At 40.9% G+C, this 17,438-nt stretch overlaps 2 protein-coding genes across 3 annotated transcripts in view; both read left to right on the top strand.

Moving 5' to 3' along the window:
- col7a1l (collagen type VII alpha 1-like) overlaps window positions 1–3,343 on the top strand; it is a gene marked incomplete at its 3' end in the record, with an annotated part of 34,506 nt that extends 31,163 nt beyond the window's left edge. The window contains exons 74-82 of the mRNA XM_046379529.1: window positions 340–396; window positions 486–530; window positions 701–796; window positions 941–994; window positions 1,109–1,159; window positions 2,569–2,622; window positions 2,702–2,755; window positions 2,896–2,934; window positions 3,032–3,343. Of these exons, the coding sequence (XP_046235485.1) occupies window positions 340–396; window positions 486–530; window positions 701–796; window positions 941–994; window positions 1,109–1,159; window positions 2,569–2,622; window positions 2,702–2,755; window positions 2,896–2,934; window positions 3,032–3,343 (762 nt within the window). The remainder of the gene's footprint in view (window positions 1–339; window positions 397–485; window positions 531–700; window positions 797–940; window positions 995–1,108; window positions 1,160–2,568; window positions 2,623–2,701; window positions 2,756–2,895; window positions 2,935–3,031) is intronic.
- A 103-nt stretch (window positions 3,344–3,446) lies between these two features.
- Window positions 3,447–15,340, top strand: si:dkey-117n7.5 (uncharacterized protein LOC559444 homolog). 2 transcript variants are annotated; one of them, XM_046379714.1, is made up of 27 exons: window positions 3,457–3,565; window positions 3,672–3,707; window positions 4,729–4,755; window positions 4,856–4,915; window positions 5,316–5,441; window positions 5,561–5,632; window positions 5,770–5,805; window positions 5,954–6,013; window positions 6,169–6,213; window positions 6,295–6,330; window positions 7,361–7,396; window positions 7,567–7,623; window positions 7,955–8,026; window positions 8,180–8,251; window positions 8,362–8,397; window positions 8,509–8,589; window positions 8,713–8,766; window positions 8,884–8,937; window positions 9,030–9,092; window positions 9,173–9,235; window positions 9,486–9,602; window positions 10,824–10,901; window positions 11,258–11,311; window positions 11,406–11,454; window positions 12,197–12,430; window positions 13,997–14,068; window positions 14,741–15,340. In XM_046379714.1, exons 1-27 carry the CDS (start codon window positions 3,485–3,487, stop codon window positions 14,953–14,955), a joined length of 1,986 nt encoding a protein of 661 aa, XP_046235670.1. In that variant the 5' UTR covers window positions 3,457–3,484; the 3' UTR covers window positions 14,956–15,340. The 2 variants fall into 2 exon arrangements, 1 of the variants encoding a protein (XP_046235670.1); XR_006842303.1 differs by lacking the exon at window positions 14,741–15,340 and having other exon boundaries at window positions 3,447–3,565; window positions 11,406–11,451; window positions 12,297–12,430.
- The last annotated feature ends 2,098 nt before the right edge of the window (window positions 15,341–17,438 follow it).

Here is a 17,438-nt window from a genome sequence, read left to right as displayed (position 1 = left end):
TGATGACGTGGGGTTGTTCCAGATTTGGAGCGTTGTCGTTGTGGGTGCCTCATATTAACGGACCTGTCAACCTCGTAATCAAATCGCCCAGTTTTTCTCTCTCTGTCTCTTCTTCTTTTTTTTTTTTTTAAATAGCAACATCTCATACGTGCCCACACTGAACGGCTGGAGAGAGTTGATTAATGACACGCCCACCAACCCACCACCCACCTGAAACAATTATTAAAAATAAATTAGTTTCTCGTCACAGAACAATATATATAATCCACTGGAGCGTCTGTAGGTGTTTAAACGTCATGATGAAATTACTTTTTTTTTTTTTTCCTTTCCCCTAAACAGGAAAAACTTCACCCAGGTGACCCCTCGGTGTCTCAGGAAGAGAGAGACCACAGACAGGTGAACTTGCTTCCAACATGCATGCTCTCATCTGCTTCAGCTGGATGCAGAAATGTAAAAATGTCTTCCGTGTTTTTAATCATATGCAGCTTGAAGTCCGAACAGATGGATTCCCCCATCCGGTGGATAAAAATGTGAGCGTAATAAAAAGTAAAACTCATTCACTGTTGCAAGACTGTGCTTTGATAGAAAGGGTGCAGGGACAGCTGAGCTCAGTCTTGTGCTGCTCTACTGAACCTGAAGGATAATAATAACTTATTTATCCTTTTTATTATTATTATTATTATTATTATTATCTTTTCAGGTGGAACAACTGCTTGCATACAGTGCTGATCAGCTAGAAACCTCCAGTCTTCCTCTAACATCCTCCGCAGACAGAGACATAGATGCTACACTTAAGGTGTGATGTATTACAAAATGAATCAAAGTGTTCGGTCCATCACTAATCATTTTGGTGACCAGCAGTTTATTTAATTTAGTTTGAAAAAAAAGAAAAAGTCCAGACTGGTTGATGACCCTTCCCCCCAAATTTTTCTTCATACAGGTGGTCTTGACAAGCACAGAGCCACCATCTCAAACTATGGCTGATATAGAAAAGGTATGTGTGGGGGCAGCTTACCTTGTTTGCTCTTATCTGAAATCTCACATGGAAATCTTTACTCAACATTCACTTTCAAAGAGGTTTTTTCACTTCCTTTCCTGTCATGCCCAGGATGAAGCTTCACTGCCCACACCTCCTGTCACAACAGAAGAACCAGACAAGGTAGAGTTTTGATTTTTTTATTATTGTTTCAAATCTCACAGTCTCTCACAAGCTGAATATTTCTGAAGATGCTCGCATGTCCCTGGAATGCAAATCTCTCTTGCTGACATTTAAGGCAAGAAAGTGATGAACAACTGCTTGAGTAAAATGCTTCACTTTCTCCCTGTCATAATTTATAATATTCCATAAACAAACCATGCTTTAAGTAATAATAAATAAGCACTTTGCATCGTATTTCAAAAGCTTTTCTTTATTTTTCCACCTACTATGAAAATTTCACCAGTGGAAAAAGGTGCACGTTTGTGTAACTCTGAAGTGAATCGGGTGGGAATGGAAGCAAAGCATCATGGATGTTGTAGTTCACACACGTTACCAAAGCATGAGACAGGACCGCATTTTTGAGCCGCATGCTTCTCGCGTGATCTCTCTCTCAGCTTGTCTGAATGGGAATGAGCAGAAATAGCAGTCTAGTCCAACTCTCTTAATTTACTGGCAAATAAACAATGCCAGAGAGTTACTTTTAATACTTTTTCTCTCTCTCGCTTTTTTTTTTTTTTTTAAACAGGACATCTCTTAATTCCCAAGAGACTGTGACTGTAGAGTGTTAAGCATTCATAAGAAAGTGCACACCACACGGGGAGAGTGTGAATAAACTGTGAAAACTGTTTTGCTGGTGAGGAGCCCTGAACCTGACCAACATTTCATGAGGAAGGACGTCTTTCCACACAGAGACGATGCCACTCACCCAAAGCTATGGCCATACCAGAGTTCATATCCTGTATGAGAAAGTTTATGGAGTATGTCGAGCTCTAACGAAAGTCAGGCACCGCTGTCAAAATATCAAAATTGTTTCCTTGTGTCCAGGTTATTTTCTTCATTTTGTTCAATGTAAATGCCAGTGTAGGCTTTACTTGACTTGCTTACTTTGTGTACAACTTCTAATTTATTTATTAAGACAGATATCGTCACAGATATTATATTATCACATTAGATCAAACACAAAGCTTTGGGGCCAGCAGTTTATCTACATATTTCTTTTTCTCAAGTTGTGCTAGAATTTTATTTATTGAATCATGGAAGATATCTTGTGTTACTGATTCATCAAACCTCTTTGAATACAGATGATATTTTTCAAAATGTAGTGGTGCTCCAAGCTGTTCCATAGCCAGGTCAAACACTCTTTTCACTGGTGAAATTTTTCTCTATGTTTTGTCTGTATTTAACCTCTCTGTGCATGTATCCTTCAGTAAAAAAAAAAATTCAAATAACTGTCAAGGCAAGTCTCTGTCTTTCTTTCTTACAATTTTACCATCATATCAAATTACACTGCAGTTACTGCAGTTTTTAATAGGAAACATCAAAACGAGTGTGTTAAATTTGCTCATGAGAGGTTTTGGCGGACTCGACAGGTGCCTCGATTCCAAATCAGGGTGAAGAAAAGCGCCCCCTGGCCCGATTCCATGGTAAGTGTCTTTTGGATTTGCAGAGGACGGATTGATGATAATGAAAAGTGGCAGTGTTGTGATGGTTTTTATATTTTAGGCGTTCATGCCAGGTGCCCCAGGTGGAAGAAATCGTTTCAAGGAGGCACAAAACGTAATTATTTTTCAGTCTTTAAACATTAAAATGTCATACATGAAATCAGTTTGCATCCAATAAAATATAAAAATGCAATTTCACGGTCACTGTCGCATACTGGGAGCATATATGAGACCGGCCCTTCATTTTAATTTCAGAGTCTGTCCTCTGGAGCTCAAGGTTACAACAGCTGGAATGTAAGTCTGTTATTAACAATAAAGATAAGCATTAATTCAAATTGAAGATTAGGGCTTATAAATATGTTGGTTTGTGTCATATAAATTGTTCCTCTAGAGGAAGAAGCAAGAAAACCCTGACCATCAAACACCTGTGAGGAGACAGAGACAAGAACAACGGGAGAGGGAGCAATACAGTGACAGAAAAAGAGAGACAGGGACACGAGGTGGAGACGAGGAGCAGACTCATACTGAAGAAGTGGAGGAGTGGGAAATGGAACAAGAGGAAGTAGTAGAGACCAATGGATATACAGAAACAGGTCCAGTCTTTGGGGAGGAGGAGAGGAGTGGTGACTACGAATGGGAGACGGAGGAGGACGTCGATCGAGAGAGGGAAGGAGAGGAGGAGGACCTGGAGAGGCAGAGAGAGTGGGAGAGGGTGGAGATGGAGAAAGAGAAGGAGGCCCAGTCAGAGCTAGAGAGAGAGAGAATGGAGAGGGGGAGGACAGAGCAGAAGGGCGAGAGAGACTTCGAGAGGGAGAGGGAGGAGTGGGAGAGGAGGAGGACGGAGATGGAGAGGGGGAGAGGGGGAGGTTATGATGAGGAGACTGGACAGCCATACCCATACCCTCCAGAGTATTATTACCTGAAGGTAAGGGCATGTAGAACTCCCATCTTTAACTTGTACTGTCAATTCAAAAATAGGTTGAAAAAATGTCGCAGTGCTGTTAATGGATTGTACATGTCTTATGCAATAGGGGCAACCAGGTGAGAGTGGAAAACCTGGACAAAAGGTGACTAAAGATCCTTTAAGCATTAAGAATACTTGATGAATCGTAGCTGTCCTTGTAAAACCAAAGACACAATCAAAAATGTGTGACTTTTACTGAGCTGAAGTAAATTTTGGCAACCCCCACTGAAAGTTTCAGTACACCCAAATGACATGAAACATTTTCTTACTTAATGTACCTACACGCAGGACCTATCTGTAGTAATTTAATTTGAACAAATTTTTTGAGATACATTTCTTAGAGATTTCTGTCACACCTTAGTTGAGGTGGTTGGTGATGCTCACTGGAATGAAAAATAATTTTGCATTTTTAAACATTTTAACAAGAATCTACATCCACATATCTGCATATTGTATTTTTGGATGAATGTTACTGCTGCATTAATGTGTATGTTACATTTTACTGCTGTGGGTTGTTTAAGGTTGTGTTCATTTGAACTAGTTCTCATACTGCTGGGTAGTTTAATCTACAGCAATGACGCAATATTACATCCCACAACTACTAGAAGTGAGTAAGAATATATGTTTTACTTTTATAATTTGGGTGAACTGACCCTTTAAACATGTCCTTTGGTTGTCACTGATTCACTGAGTCACTGATATCTTCCCACTGAGTGTGCTGAACTAAAGCGCCATCATCCTAAGATCACAGAGCGAGAGTGACAGTCGCCACACCGAATGTGCCACCAGTTCATAAAGGTTTCATCACTGCTCTCCCCACCTACCCACAATGCATCAGTAAATGACGTCAGAGCTCTGGGAGAACTTCTCTCCCGTCTCGCCTGTCAGTAAAGCCAGCTGACTCCAGGCCTTTGATGTCCCCTCTGCTCTATTTCTGTTTGACTGTGAGACAGTAGATTAAAGCAGACATTAATAATTCTCCTTGTTAGAAGATGCTGACATGTTTTTTTTTTTCTTATTTCAAATTCCTCTGTGCTGGTTTATTTTGGCTCATGAAAACAATGTGCTGAGGTGCACTTCAACTTTCTAAGTGATATGTGTTCTTTTTGCCCACACTTTTTCAGGGTGACATTGGTGAAAAAGGACAAAAGGTAAATAGAGTGTTGGTGTGAGCAAGCTACAAGCTGAGATTTTAATTTAACAGAATCATGGGGAAATCTGTAAAGATACTGTTTGTTTTGCGTTTTTTAGGGAGAGCCAGGCATTGGCCACAGAGGCCCAGAAGGCCAGGCTGGTCCTCCGGGACAGAAGGTGAAATTTCCTCTTTAAAAAAATAAATAAATAAATAAAAAAAGGAAAATAAAAGCAGTCTCTTATTTATAGCGTCTCCTCTAAATCAATTACTCCCCACAGTCTTTTTCATCACATTCACTTTGATTGACTTTGGTTCCCATCGTGGTTTTAATTAGGGAATTTAATTGGCTCAGTGACTCACTGCCTCATTTAAAATTGTGTTTGAGCATACAAATTGATAAAGGAAAGAAGGACTTTATAAAAAAGCAATTATTTAAAAGTAATAGAGGAGCAGAGTAAATACATAACATGAAAGAGGTGACCTTTAATCGTGTGTTTGTCTTGCACACATTTCATTTGTCTCTATCTTATTCTCCCTTTTTCTCTTTTTTCGTCCTGTGGTTTTGTGTTGCCTCAGGGTGAACCAGGTGAGCCAGGACCTCCAGGTGCTCAGGGCATTCAGGGTATCCGTGGTACTGCAGGCATCCAGGGCTCCCCAGGCCTGAGGGGTCCCCCAGGGGACGCAGGAGAACCGGGCAGAGAGGTAGATGATTGTATATTAAAATTTACCGTTTAGCTTGCCTTGATCTTGAAAAATGAATGAAAGCATGGGAAGAGATGCTATTGGGTTTGATAGAGCAGGTGTTTTGTATGTTGGTCCAGGGTGAACGGGGTAAAAGGGGGAAGAATGGATCACCTGGCACTCCGGGACCTCGAGGAGCAGCAGGACCTCCAGTAAGATTAAAGCATAAGGTCTAAATGATCCTTGCAGGTGCTGCATTTGATGTCAGTGGTTTTTCATGGAACTGTTTGCTCTAAAAGAAATACAGTTTTACATTTTCATTTGCTTCCGCTGCATCTCTTTAACAAAGGGTCCCCCTGGTGTATCTGGAGTAAAAGGAGAAAAGGTACAAATACTTTGGATATGATATTTGTGTGGCACTTATTTTGTTTGGTCCATAAATGCAGGTTTCAGGGTTGTAGTTTGTAGCATATTTATTTCATTTTTGACCTGCTGTAAGACGTGTGTGTGGGTCGTTTTTGTCTCATCATCAGGGTGACAGTATTCCTGGAGAGCCTGGCACTCGAGGACTGGCTGGTTTTTCAGGCAGGAAGGTGATTTTTCCTCATCTTATATATAAACAGCATTTTGAACAGGTTTAGTTTGTGTTTAGGTTAGCTTTTGTGACTGTTATTTAATCCTAGCTGATCTATCCATTCAGGCTTGCCAGATTGTACAAAAATCCTCAGATATTTCTGGGTTTTTTTAGGGTGAAAAAGGTCCCGCAGGTGTCAAAGGAGCTCCTGGGCATCTGGTAAGTAACTGTTCAAATCCATACACACATCTTAGAGTTTCACATATGTTCATTTGGAGACAAATCTTTCTTTCTCACCAGGGTCCAAAAGGCTTGCGTGGCAGCAAAGGTGAAAAGGTGAGCCGTTACTTCTCCGCTGTAATGGATTTATACATGCAAAGATTCATGGCGTTGGCTCATTTTGTGTTGTGCATCAGCTATTGAGGGTTTATCTTTGAATCTGGAGTATCAGCAAACAAGTCTTTGTAAGTTATTAAAAATCCTTGAACATGCTGTAACCCACCTGTTCCACTTCATCCAAAGGCCCCCTCAAATATTAAATTGGCTGAAATTTCTGCCATGTTGTCCTGCTAAAATTCCCGTTGTTTCCTAAACTACTGCATCACTCGTGTGAGACCCATCTGCTGCCGGCAGGGAGGATAGATGATAGATTTTCAGACCTGAGTGTCAGCATGTTGTAATTGGCGAAGCAACATGCATAATTTCACTCCATTTTCTGACTTCTTTTATCCCCATAGTGCGTTCACCCAAGGGACAGCAAATAGCACTTGGTTGTTTTTCTGTTCAAAGTGCAGTTTCTGTTAAATCTGTACACCACGGTGCACAAAAGGCATGAAGCTGCTGCATTTCTGGAGCATCAGTGAACCTCTTGATCTTGTCTGCCTGATTGCACTCCGTCATTATTTATACACACCTCGATATTTGCATCAAAAGTGAGGTATGAGGTGTGAAGGTCCAACATTGACATCTGACTCCTTTTCATTTCTAAGATAATCGTGTCTCGTCTCGTTCTGAAGTGATCAGCAGGTCCAGGTTGTGTTGATGGGAATGAAGTCAGACTTCCATCATATTTGTTTTATATTTATGTATATAGAGAGGCATATTTGCCTCTACTCATTCCATTCAAACTCCATTAAACCTTTTCCAATTTTTGTACAGCAGGCGTTCAAATTTTATCAAAGATGGATTTGATTGTATTGTGAAGGGATTTATTAAAATGCTGCAAGGGCTCAAGAATTTTCTTGTTTCAGCAGCAAAAGAAAATATTATATACAAAAGATATATTAAGTAATATACCTACTTTTGTTGACACCTGGAATTAATGTAATGTTTGGAAAGTCATTTTAAGAAGCCTGTTTCTTTGCAGGGGCAGCGAGGGTTGCCTGGAGTCAGAGGAGAAAGGGTATGCTCATTTTCATGTTTCTTTGTAGGTGAATCAGAAAGTCCTTTGCCTTTGCACTGATTCATTGCGCCTGACTTGAAGCAGAGTGCTTATTGTGTCTTGTAAAAGACCAAACACATGAGAAGTACACGCGAATCATGACTCAATATATCCATAATCCCTTCCTACAGGGGAGTGTGCTTCAAATCCAAGGACCCCGTGGATTTAAGGGTTCCAAAGGAACCGCGGTGAGATCCTCTTGAAGTTGTGGTTATTTATGCTTTGCAATGAGTAAATTTACATTCAAGTAAAGTAACATTAGAGAAGGAAGGTTTTGACTATATTTGTTATCTGGCTTCAGTTAAATACAACTTTATTTATTCCTGTAAGAGTAATGATACTTGCCATCTCCTCACTCAGGTTGAAACATACACACACTCATAATAAAAGAGAAGAAAAAATTTAAATCTTTAAGCATTTATTTCTAATTCCACATATAGCTATTTCATCAATATTTAAAAGATCCAAACATTTCTGATTAAAAGACCCGTGAAGAACTTAGTAGACGTTTTGTTTCAGGGTGAGCGAGGCCCACCTGGTTTTGACGGAGACAAAGGAGAAAAAGGCGAGGACGGTCCTCCTGGGGTCAAGGTAATAAATCCTGATGTGAACATCTGAAAAAGGACAAAGACGAAAAATACTTCCTGTGAGAGATGTAGAATTTTAAAATGTGAATGCTTACTTTTAATGCATTATACCGTGAAAAATCTGATCTATGAAATGAGTTTAAATTGTTTTTAAAAGGGCCTGAAGGGCGATGCGGGTGCTAAGGGTGCACTGGGCCGGTTTGGAGCACGTGGACCTGTAGGTCAGAAGGCAAGTAAAGGGTTCATTTTCATATATTGATATTGCAACAAAATTAGTTCAAGCGTTAAATTCTTTGGTAGTGGTGGCTCTGTGTGTGAGATTGTCTTCCTTTCCCACAGGGAGACCCAGGAGAGTCAGGACTCAATGGAGTGAAGGTACAGTACAAACATAAGCAAACATCACCACACAATGTAAACATTTTAGAGCCAGAATTCAGTTTTAAGTGTGGGGACTCATGTACAGTAACTCGCATGATGTGATTTAAGGGACGCAACGGGGATCATGGAGTGGACGGGGCCAAAGGGGACAAAGGAGACATAGGACTGCAAGGCCAGAAGGGCAATCAGGTCCACTGAAAATCAATGTACAACCAGTGAAGATCTTTTCAATTCATTTGTTTTCAGATGAATTGAAACTGTGTGTGTGCGTTTTTTTGTTTGTTTGTTTGTTGTTTTTTTTATTTTTCACAGGGTGATCGAGGAGAGCCGGGCTTACCAGGAGCAAAGGGGGAGAAGGGAGAGAAGGTGCAGGAAGTTCTTATTTGTCACGGTTGTACCACCTTGTGTTTGTTTTACTGAGATTCAGAGTCTCTGTTTTGCAGGGCGTGTTTACATTAGATTACATTTCTGTTTACTTTACAGGGTTTCAGAGGTTTACCTGGACGCATTGGGAGTCCAGGACTGGATGGTGAAAAGGTTAGCATCTGATTAGACCAAAAGAGATCCCCTAAAGGAGTCTTGTCAGTAATCTAACTGTGCGAATGCTTCCTGGTGTTTTTGTGAAACAGGGAGATATGGGGTTACCTGGCAGCCCTGGCGTACCTGGACTGAATGGACTCATAGGGCGCAAGGTGAACATCCAGGTGTGCACACAATGCTGTTTTTCTCTTCCATACATAAATACTCAAACTCTCTGTTCTCATCACTTTAGGGTGATAAGGGAGAAGGAGGCACCAATGGTGCTGATGGAGGTCGAGGAGTAAAAGGGGAAAAGGTCAGTAAAATAACCTCAGTGTCACTGGTAGCTCGTCACAGTTGTAATCTGTTAAAGTCCCAGGAGAAAGTCATAAAAAATGTTAGATTTGTGTGATGTAAAATAACAGGACAACAAGTTTTTATCTTCCCATGCCCCCATAAGAACCATCATGTGTTGGTGTTTAATTGTCTTCGTCATGTTCTCCTTGCCCCTGACGGATAAGCGGTATAGAAAATGGATGGATGGATGTTCTCCTTGCTTTGTGCAGGGTGCAGCAGGTTTCCCAGGTTTCCCAGGATTTAAGGGGTCGGCAGGATTTCCTGGAAAGGATGGAGATGAGGGACCATCAGGACTCCCAGGACCCCATGGGGACACAGGGCCTAAGGTACAGTATTTCTACAACATCAGTGTATATATGATACTAACTTAAAATGTTTTGTGCTGTATTAAAGAAAATCTCTAGATTTTTATCTACATTAAATAATTAATTACCTCATTACATGGAGGCACTGAGCTGCTCTCTTGATCACGACTTCACTGCGTCATTTTCTAAAGATAACAAATTAGAAGTAGTCCAACTCTTCTCCTTTGACAAGGACTCATTTGTAATCTCTCTCTAATCTGTAGCTCATCTCTGCCATCTCTGTGTCAGATCCTCATTACAGTAAAATCGTTAATCAGTGATCTGTCAGGCTGAGCAGACATGAGTTGACCAGGATGACACAATTCAGTCATGACTTCATTTATGAGGACGATGCACAACAAGTCAAGAAATTAAAGTATATTTCTCGTCATTAGGGAATGTTAAAAAACAAGTATACATACGATCAATTCTTAGTTTACTTGAGATACAGTTGTTTGACACAAACAGGAAGTTGTGAGCATGCAATTATAAAAGAAGTCATCCATGATGACTCGAAGCTTCCGCTGGCTGGTGCACACACATATGAATCATTACTTTAATGAATTCTAACCATCCAAGAACAAGTCTAATTACCTTGCTGGCATAGTCCTGCCACAATACAGCCAATTAATAGCCAATAGCACTGAGGAATGGCAGCACCAAAATGCCTAAATCACAAGATTCTCTTAACATGTACACTAAAGTATTTCTCTTGAGGGTAAGATGGGCCTATTGGCCCTAAAAAAGTACCTTTTGTAAAAATGTCTAAATTAGAAATGAGGAAAATGTGAAAGAACACAAGGAGCAGAAGGATGAGCCGAGCCTGATTACAGTCATCATCATGTCTGTGTCTTGCACAGAGAGACTGGCAGCACGTATACTGCAGCAGAGGATACAGCACAGACATGTCTTTAATTAACACACACACACACACACACACACACACAAACGGAGGTCTATTTCTGTATGCAGCTTTCAAGTAATATCTTACTCAATTAGCTCCTTTCAGCGACAATTACCAGACTTTCAGTGTTGACAAAGAGTGGCTGGAAACCACTAATGAGGATATTCCAAGGATGTACCTAATTGGGCTGTCTTTCATATTGTTTCTTTTCTTGTTAGCACAGAGGTTTTGTGTGAACCAATTTCAAAACTCAACATTGTGTTTCCTCTGTGCACACTCTGCTTTCTTTGTCAAACAAGGGTGAGAGAGGCAGAAGGGGCAGATCGAAGCCATGTCAGAGGGGGGCACCGGGGACTCCAGGACTCAGAGGAGAGAGCGTGAGAGTCGCACACAAACACACTTTAACAACGGAGAGAGTCGAGTCTCGACTCTGTCCGAGTTAGCTTCTGTACCTCGGTGGTAAAGTAATGATAAAGATTAAAACCGGATATCAAAAATGTAAAAAGGCATGTTTGAATAGAATCGTTTTAGTGTTGGTATTTTATTTACACCAAACCTCACATAAAACCTTCAGCACTTTTATGCACCAGTGGACCGGTGAGTGTGGCATTAACGTCGGCTGCAAGCGCTGGTAGCGAGCTGAGGAAGTGAAGTTATAGTGTTTTGTGCAAACTGTTGTAGCTTGGCAGCATGTAATTAATCTCATGCATTTGTGAATGTGTTCTTATTACAGGGCGCAGTGGGCATTGAAGGAGAAAAAGGGGAGAAGGGGGAACCTGGACTCTCTGTACGTGTTTATCACACTCAAACAAGCACAGTCAAACACGCTTATGCACACATTTAAAGTGACATGACTGAATGTTGTCATCCTCTGTGTTGAGGCTGAAGAAGTGAAGGAGCTCGTCACGCAAGAGATGGCAGAAAAGTGTGGTGAGTCTCTTTGTTTGTGTGCTTTTTTTGTACATTTACCCAAGAGTGAATAAACGTGTGTTTCTAGATATATCGTGTGTGTGTGTGTGTGTGTGTGTGTGTGTGGGTGTTTGTTGTAGAGCTCCCGTGGCAGCAGTATGGCACCCATGTGTGTTATGCCATCTGTTATGTTCTCTCAGAGGAACACACACCACGGTGCCGGCAACAGTAGAGCCATTCACAAACACGAGACTGCCATTAAGTGGGACGCCTCTACAAGAATCCACAACACACACACACACACACACACAAGATACTCAAAGGATCATTTATCAACCTTTCTGCAATACACATTTTTCACAGGCGACGATTTGACAGTTTTGTCACAGTGGGAAAAGCACAGGTGGAGATTATGAAGCGTTCAGATCAGCAAACTCTGCTTAGTGTTTCAAATCATCTCAAACACTATTTGCTCTTAACGTGTTGCCCTGATTTGCTCTTATCATCTGGTTCTCATTATTGACTTTTTGTACCTGTTAAGCACACGTGTCACTGGTTTTGAAAAATGCTGTTTACTTACTTTCACTATTATGACAACCATGAGGAAGAGGTGTACTGTGAAGTGTAAAATGATAAATAATGTCATAACGGATAACATTTCTGTATTAAAAGTATGTTCACATACAGTATAAGATAAAAAAAATGAAAAACAGCATTTTTACTTGGTGTTGTGTGTGTGTGTGTCATGTCTAAATCATTACAGGGTTGAAATATAAGTTGATGGTGAAGTCTGTGGATCCAGATGAAACGACCTCGGTGACTGAGAAGAAAAATAAGGCTGATGATGTGCTACTATCCCCCAGCCGTGACCTCCAGGAAGAAGGGATGGTAGAAGAAGGTGGAGGAGTGGAAGAATATGGAGACAAAGTGGGAGAAATGACCAGTCCTGCCCCTGTGATCCTCAAAGAGAATCAAGGAAACCCAGCAAACCTCACTGGTAATAATAATTATTCCGATGTCTGGTTGATCTACATTACAGTCTATTACATGACATTTAAGTTGTGCAAATTACAACTAAGCTGTGGTGATAAGGCTAACACTGTCGGGTACTGAGAGAAAAATATTTTTCTCAAGGTCAAAATCAACTTACTACTATATGTCATGGATGCAATTTGAGCGTTGGGATCTGGAAGTAATGCTTATTCTAGTTACCACACATTTTGCTTGAAAAGAAAAAGCTTTCAGGATTTCTACAATGTCAACCACCCAGAAAAAGCTCAGTGTCTTATCACATCACTGTTCATCTCCTGGAGCGCTGCCCGCCACTGAGGCCGTCAGCATCGAGACAGAAAAGCAACCAGAAAGTGAAGCACAGGGTCAACATGTACTAAGAAATCCCACAGTATTTCATGAAGCTCATTAGCGAGCGCCACCCCCGGGGCAGAATATCACTCTGCATCCCAGTTTATTTTAATTCTTGCTTCAGGTAAAACAGAAATCTAATCAAAGTGTGAGACTGTCATTGCCCATTGTCAATGTCAGCATGTTTAATTACAGTCATTAGCTGTAAGACAGCAACGTTCAGTTCATTCTGCATCTAAACTAATGACTGAGCACAGTTCAATATTTACAGTGTAATTCGACTTTTTAAAGGACGAAATAAAAATTGCAACTTTTACCAGCCTGTGCACTGCAGTAAATTATCTGTGGCTCCAAGTGGTCACAACAAATCTGTACACAGACACACAGACAGTTTCATACATCATATCAATCTGATGAAGCATTAGCATAGCATTAGCTCAGGCAGAGCTCTGGGGCCGTGCTAGCATTTGCCGATTAGCACCAGCTGCTTCCCTTCATAGCTGTGAGGCTATCAGCTGATTGCGAACATCCAATCATAGTCATGTGGTGAAGAACGTCATACACCTGACACATCACTATTACTCTGCAGGCGCACTTGCGCCATTTCTTTCTGCAGCCTCATGTTCTTTAGGTTTTTAGTGTTCTTGATGTAAGATTTAATGTGTATGTGTATGTTTGTTAAGGGGAGGGGGGGCAGTTGGTTCTTCCTCAAAGAGAGCTCCCTCACAGTGCAATTCCTCAACATAAGTGCGTGTGGCTAAACAGAAAGTTTGTTGTTAGTGATTCTGTCTAATCAAGTCAGATGAAAAGGGAGCCAACGCAGCAGACATCAGAGGACAACGAACAAGAAACTGTGCCGTTATGTGCCTTTAAACGTGTCCTTTTCAGTCCTTTCAAGTGCTTTTCAATGACATTTTTGGATTTCCACTTCCATTCCTGCTTTTAACGTTAGCAGCACATGAATTGTGTGATTGCGTAACTGTAACTCTAACTCCATCCAACTAAGTCTGTAGTGTCGTGGATTTACTGAAGTTTTACACAAGGGAATCAAAAAGACAGGTCATTGAACGCTCCATGTTGCCCAACTGCTCGGAGAAATCATTTAAGATGAGTTAAAACGCCGCTGGCATGAATTACTGGTTCCTTCTTGGTCCCTGATGACTGAATCCTGAGACCCATTGTTGATGTTGCTTTCCTCCAGATTCTCTTTATGGAGCAACTGCAGAATGGGGACAGAGGAAGAAGAGAAGAGTTTTTGGGACAAACTCTGCTGGTGAGTGGCCAAGACAACTGATTTTCTTCTTATCTTTCTTGTTTACTTTCATTTTGCTGTCTGTTTCTCTTCATAATTTAATAATCTATGAGCAATGAGCTTGTTTGAAATTGTTCAAAGCACAAGGTGGGGAATACTGATAAGACAAAAACTTCTTCCATGAATGTTTGACAGCCTGTGCTGGATTTAATGAGGCAATTTATGAATAAAAAATATGCAGCGATGAAGAAGATCTGAAATGTAATGAAGAACTAAACTTTAAGTCAGAAAACATAACTCAACTCAACAACTCAATCTACATTTTCTCACTCATATTAAAGAGTGTTTAGCCTAGCTTAGCTCTGGCTGGAAAGGGAGGGAAAGAAAAAATCAATCCCTCCTGCTTATTAAGTCACGATTTCTGTACAAACATGATGTTTATTCTATATATTGTAAGTTAGCTGCTTTGTTTTCACCCAGTAGGGATTCCTTTTTAATACATAAATATCATATATCATCATGTGAAATTTTGTCAGATATGCTTTGATATCCCCTGCAGTCCTCACAGTCTTTACAGAGTGCCAAAGAGGTTAAAATTATTGATATTGATTATTTCTTTTTTTTTTTTTTTTGGAGCATATCCAATACCTGAAATACGATGCGTGTTCTTTCTTATTTTCACCACACATGCAGTTTCAGCAGCAGACCGCTGCCTGGAGCCGATGTCCGAGGGGGTCTGCTCAGAATACGTCCTGCTGTGGTACTTCCACCCTCGCTCAGGGGAATGCAGGCCGTTCGTGTACGGCGGCTGTGGTGGCAACAGAAACCGATTCTCCTCGAGACAAGAGTGCCAGAGTTGGTGTGGGATGGAAAGGAGAGGGCAGAGGTACCAGTCAGATCGCAGATGAAATACACATTGTAATCAGGAAAGAAAATTCTTCTTATAAAGTAACAATGGGAAGATACTATAGATGTGAAAATAGTCATTCCAGACAGGGTGATTCGCCCTTAAACAGGTACTGAACTCTGAACTGAAACTAGCAGCTCCATGCAAGAAAAAACTTTTTGTATATAACTGTGTAAAATGTATTATATTGGATTTATTTATATATATATATAGTTTGACATTTTCTTGATTTGTTTTCTGAAAAAAAAAGTGTTGAAAATCAACAAGTGAATGTTTATCTCATGTTAATTTTGTATTTTTTATATTTGTTTCTTGAATAGACTTTAGAGTTAACTGCTGAGAAATTAAATCCGTTTTTTTCTTTTGTGATGTCTTTGTCGTGCTTGTGTCCTCTCTCTCCCCCCGTCTCTCGAGTCTCTTTATGTAACGCTCAGTCACATTTCTTATGTTTTCTCAATTGCCCTCCATCCTGTGCGGTGTGAAAAATAAGAAGCCGGCGGCTGATTGCCTGCTGCCACCTCCACCGCTACATATGCTCTTTTGGCAGGGGGTGTTATGGGTCAGGCTGGGAGCCAGATGAGGGGCCAACAGGGGCCCAGTGAGGGAGCTCACGCAGGGACTGTTGTGGAGGGCTCTCCATCAGACCGACGCAGCAGTAGCAGGGGATTCCTGTGTGGGTGTTGATTTGTGGGCAGCACGCGCTCCGTTTTTTTTGTTTTGCTAATGGTGAAAATACATGACAGAGCATAGATTTTCAGGTTGCCACAGTGTTGGTTTAGGGCAACATGCTGGACCAGCTCCACCGCTTCTCAGACTGAAGTCCTCTGAAGGCTGCTCTCTGACGGCAGTCAATATCTGAAGCAGGAGTTCCATTCACCTCCAAGTGACAGACGAGTCTTTCACCAACAAGCCTCCAGTGACTTTCATCATATTAGTCACGATTCTGCAATGTACTCCCACATGCTAGGATGCTTTATAGATCTGCAAGATGTGGTGAGACAGTCTCCAGCGACAGGTTGTACCAAACCCCCTGCCAACCTCAACTAGATATTCAATTATTTTCTAAAAGAAAGTTTGTGCCTCATGCCTCATCTGCAATGTCATTTTCATCTTCACTGCACGTTTTTTGGTGGGTTACCAACACCAACAGTGGATCCGCCTGTATGTTTAGCAATTTGCAAAAAATAACACAACTACTCGGCCCTGCGATTGACTGGCGACCAGTCCAGGGTGTACCTCGCCTCTCGCCCGTAGTCAGCTGGGATAGGCTCCAGCTCCCCCGCGACACTAACGGATAAGCGGTATAGAAAATGGATGGATGGATGGAACACAACTACTCTAGAAGATATGATGTCAGTACAAAGTAAAGGCATTCACATGCACACAGACTGTCACACTCACCTATTCAGATAAACCTGAGTTAGATGGAGTAAAAATCACAAGGGGAGAAAAGGTTGCTATGAAATACGGATGTGCACATAACAACTAAATGTGAACCAGCTCAGAAAAGCTTTGCTCTGTTGTGCCACGGGTGGTCAGAAACTCCTCATGATGCCTTTAAGTGTTTCTCAGTAACATTGAGTATTTATGGCTAAACAAGAGTTTGACACTCAAAAACTGTTTGCCCACTTTGGACCAGAACAGTAAGAAAAGCATATGGTAGAATTGACAATAAAGTTGACTGTCATGTGAAATAACCAAACTGTTCAAGCGTCTTGTGTTTTGACTGAGAAATTTGTTTTTATTGATTATAATGTTGACAATTAATTGGTGTCAGGACAATTAAAATGACAAAAATTGACGAAGGTTTTTTTTTTACTTGTTACAAAAAAGACTCAGTACCAGAGCAAAAAGTGTGTAGTCAGTACTTAGAAAATAGTGTAATGGTGTACAAAATGATGTAATCCAGCATAGAAATGAAAGTGTGATTTTTCCATTTAAGTTGAAGAGGAGCAAGTAATTCCGTTTCAGATATCAACTGCACGGCGGAAGCAGGAGTGGGAGGACATCTTATTGCATAGTGTGTCACAGGCTGCGATTACTCCAGCTGTGAAGACTTACAGTCATATTAATCTCACAATGAAATTGCTCATTAGAGCTTGACCCAACACCCTTTGATCCTGTCACTCCTTCCATGCTCCCCTTTCATTCTAACATGGTAATAATCATCACTGCAGGTGGTTCCTGTGGTGTGTGTTGGCTGTATGCTCAAAGGTTTTAATTAAAACACAATGTTCTCCAGATCTCAGATGTCAGCAACCGAATCATGCAAACAGTTTTAAGTATTATCAATCACAGTTTAGGTGGTGTTCATAACCTGAAGTGGTGAAGGAGAAATCTGCTAAAAAAAATGAAAACTCTGTGAGCTTTTCAGGCACTTTATCAAACTTTAACTGAGCCACTTTTGCATTGCTCCGGCAGTAAAAATAAATCCCTTGGCTATACTTCTGCAAGTATTTAGTTTATCAAACTCCTCTATGGCCC

Source organism: Scatophagus argus, chromosome 22, assembly GCF_020382885.2.
Source record: "Scatophagus argus isolate fScaArg1 chromosome 22, fScaArg1.pri, whole genome shotgun sequence".
NCBI lineage: Eukaryota > Metazoa > Chordata > Actinopteri > Scatophagidae > Scatophagus > Scatophagus argus.
Note: the sequence above shows the minus strand (reverse complement) of the source record. Positions and strands in the feature narration are given on the sequence as shown.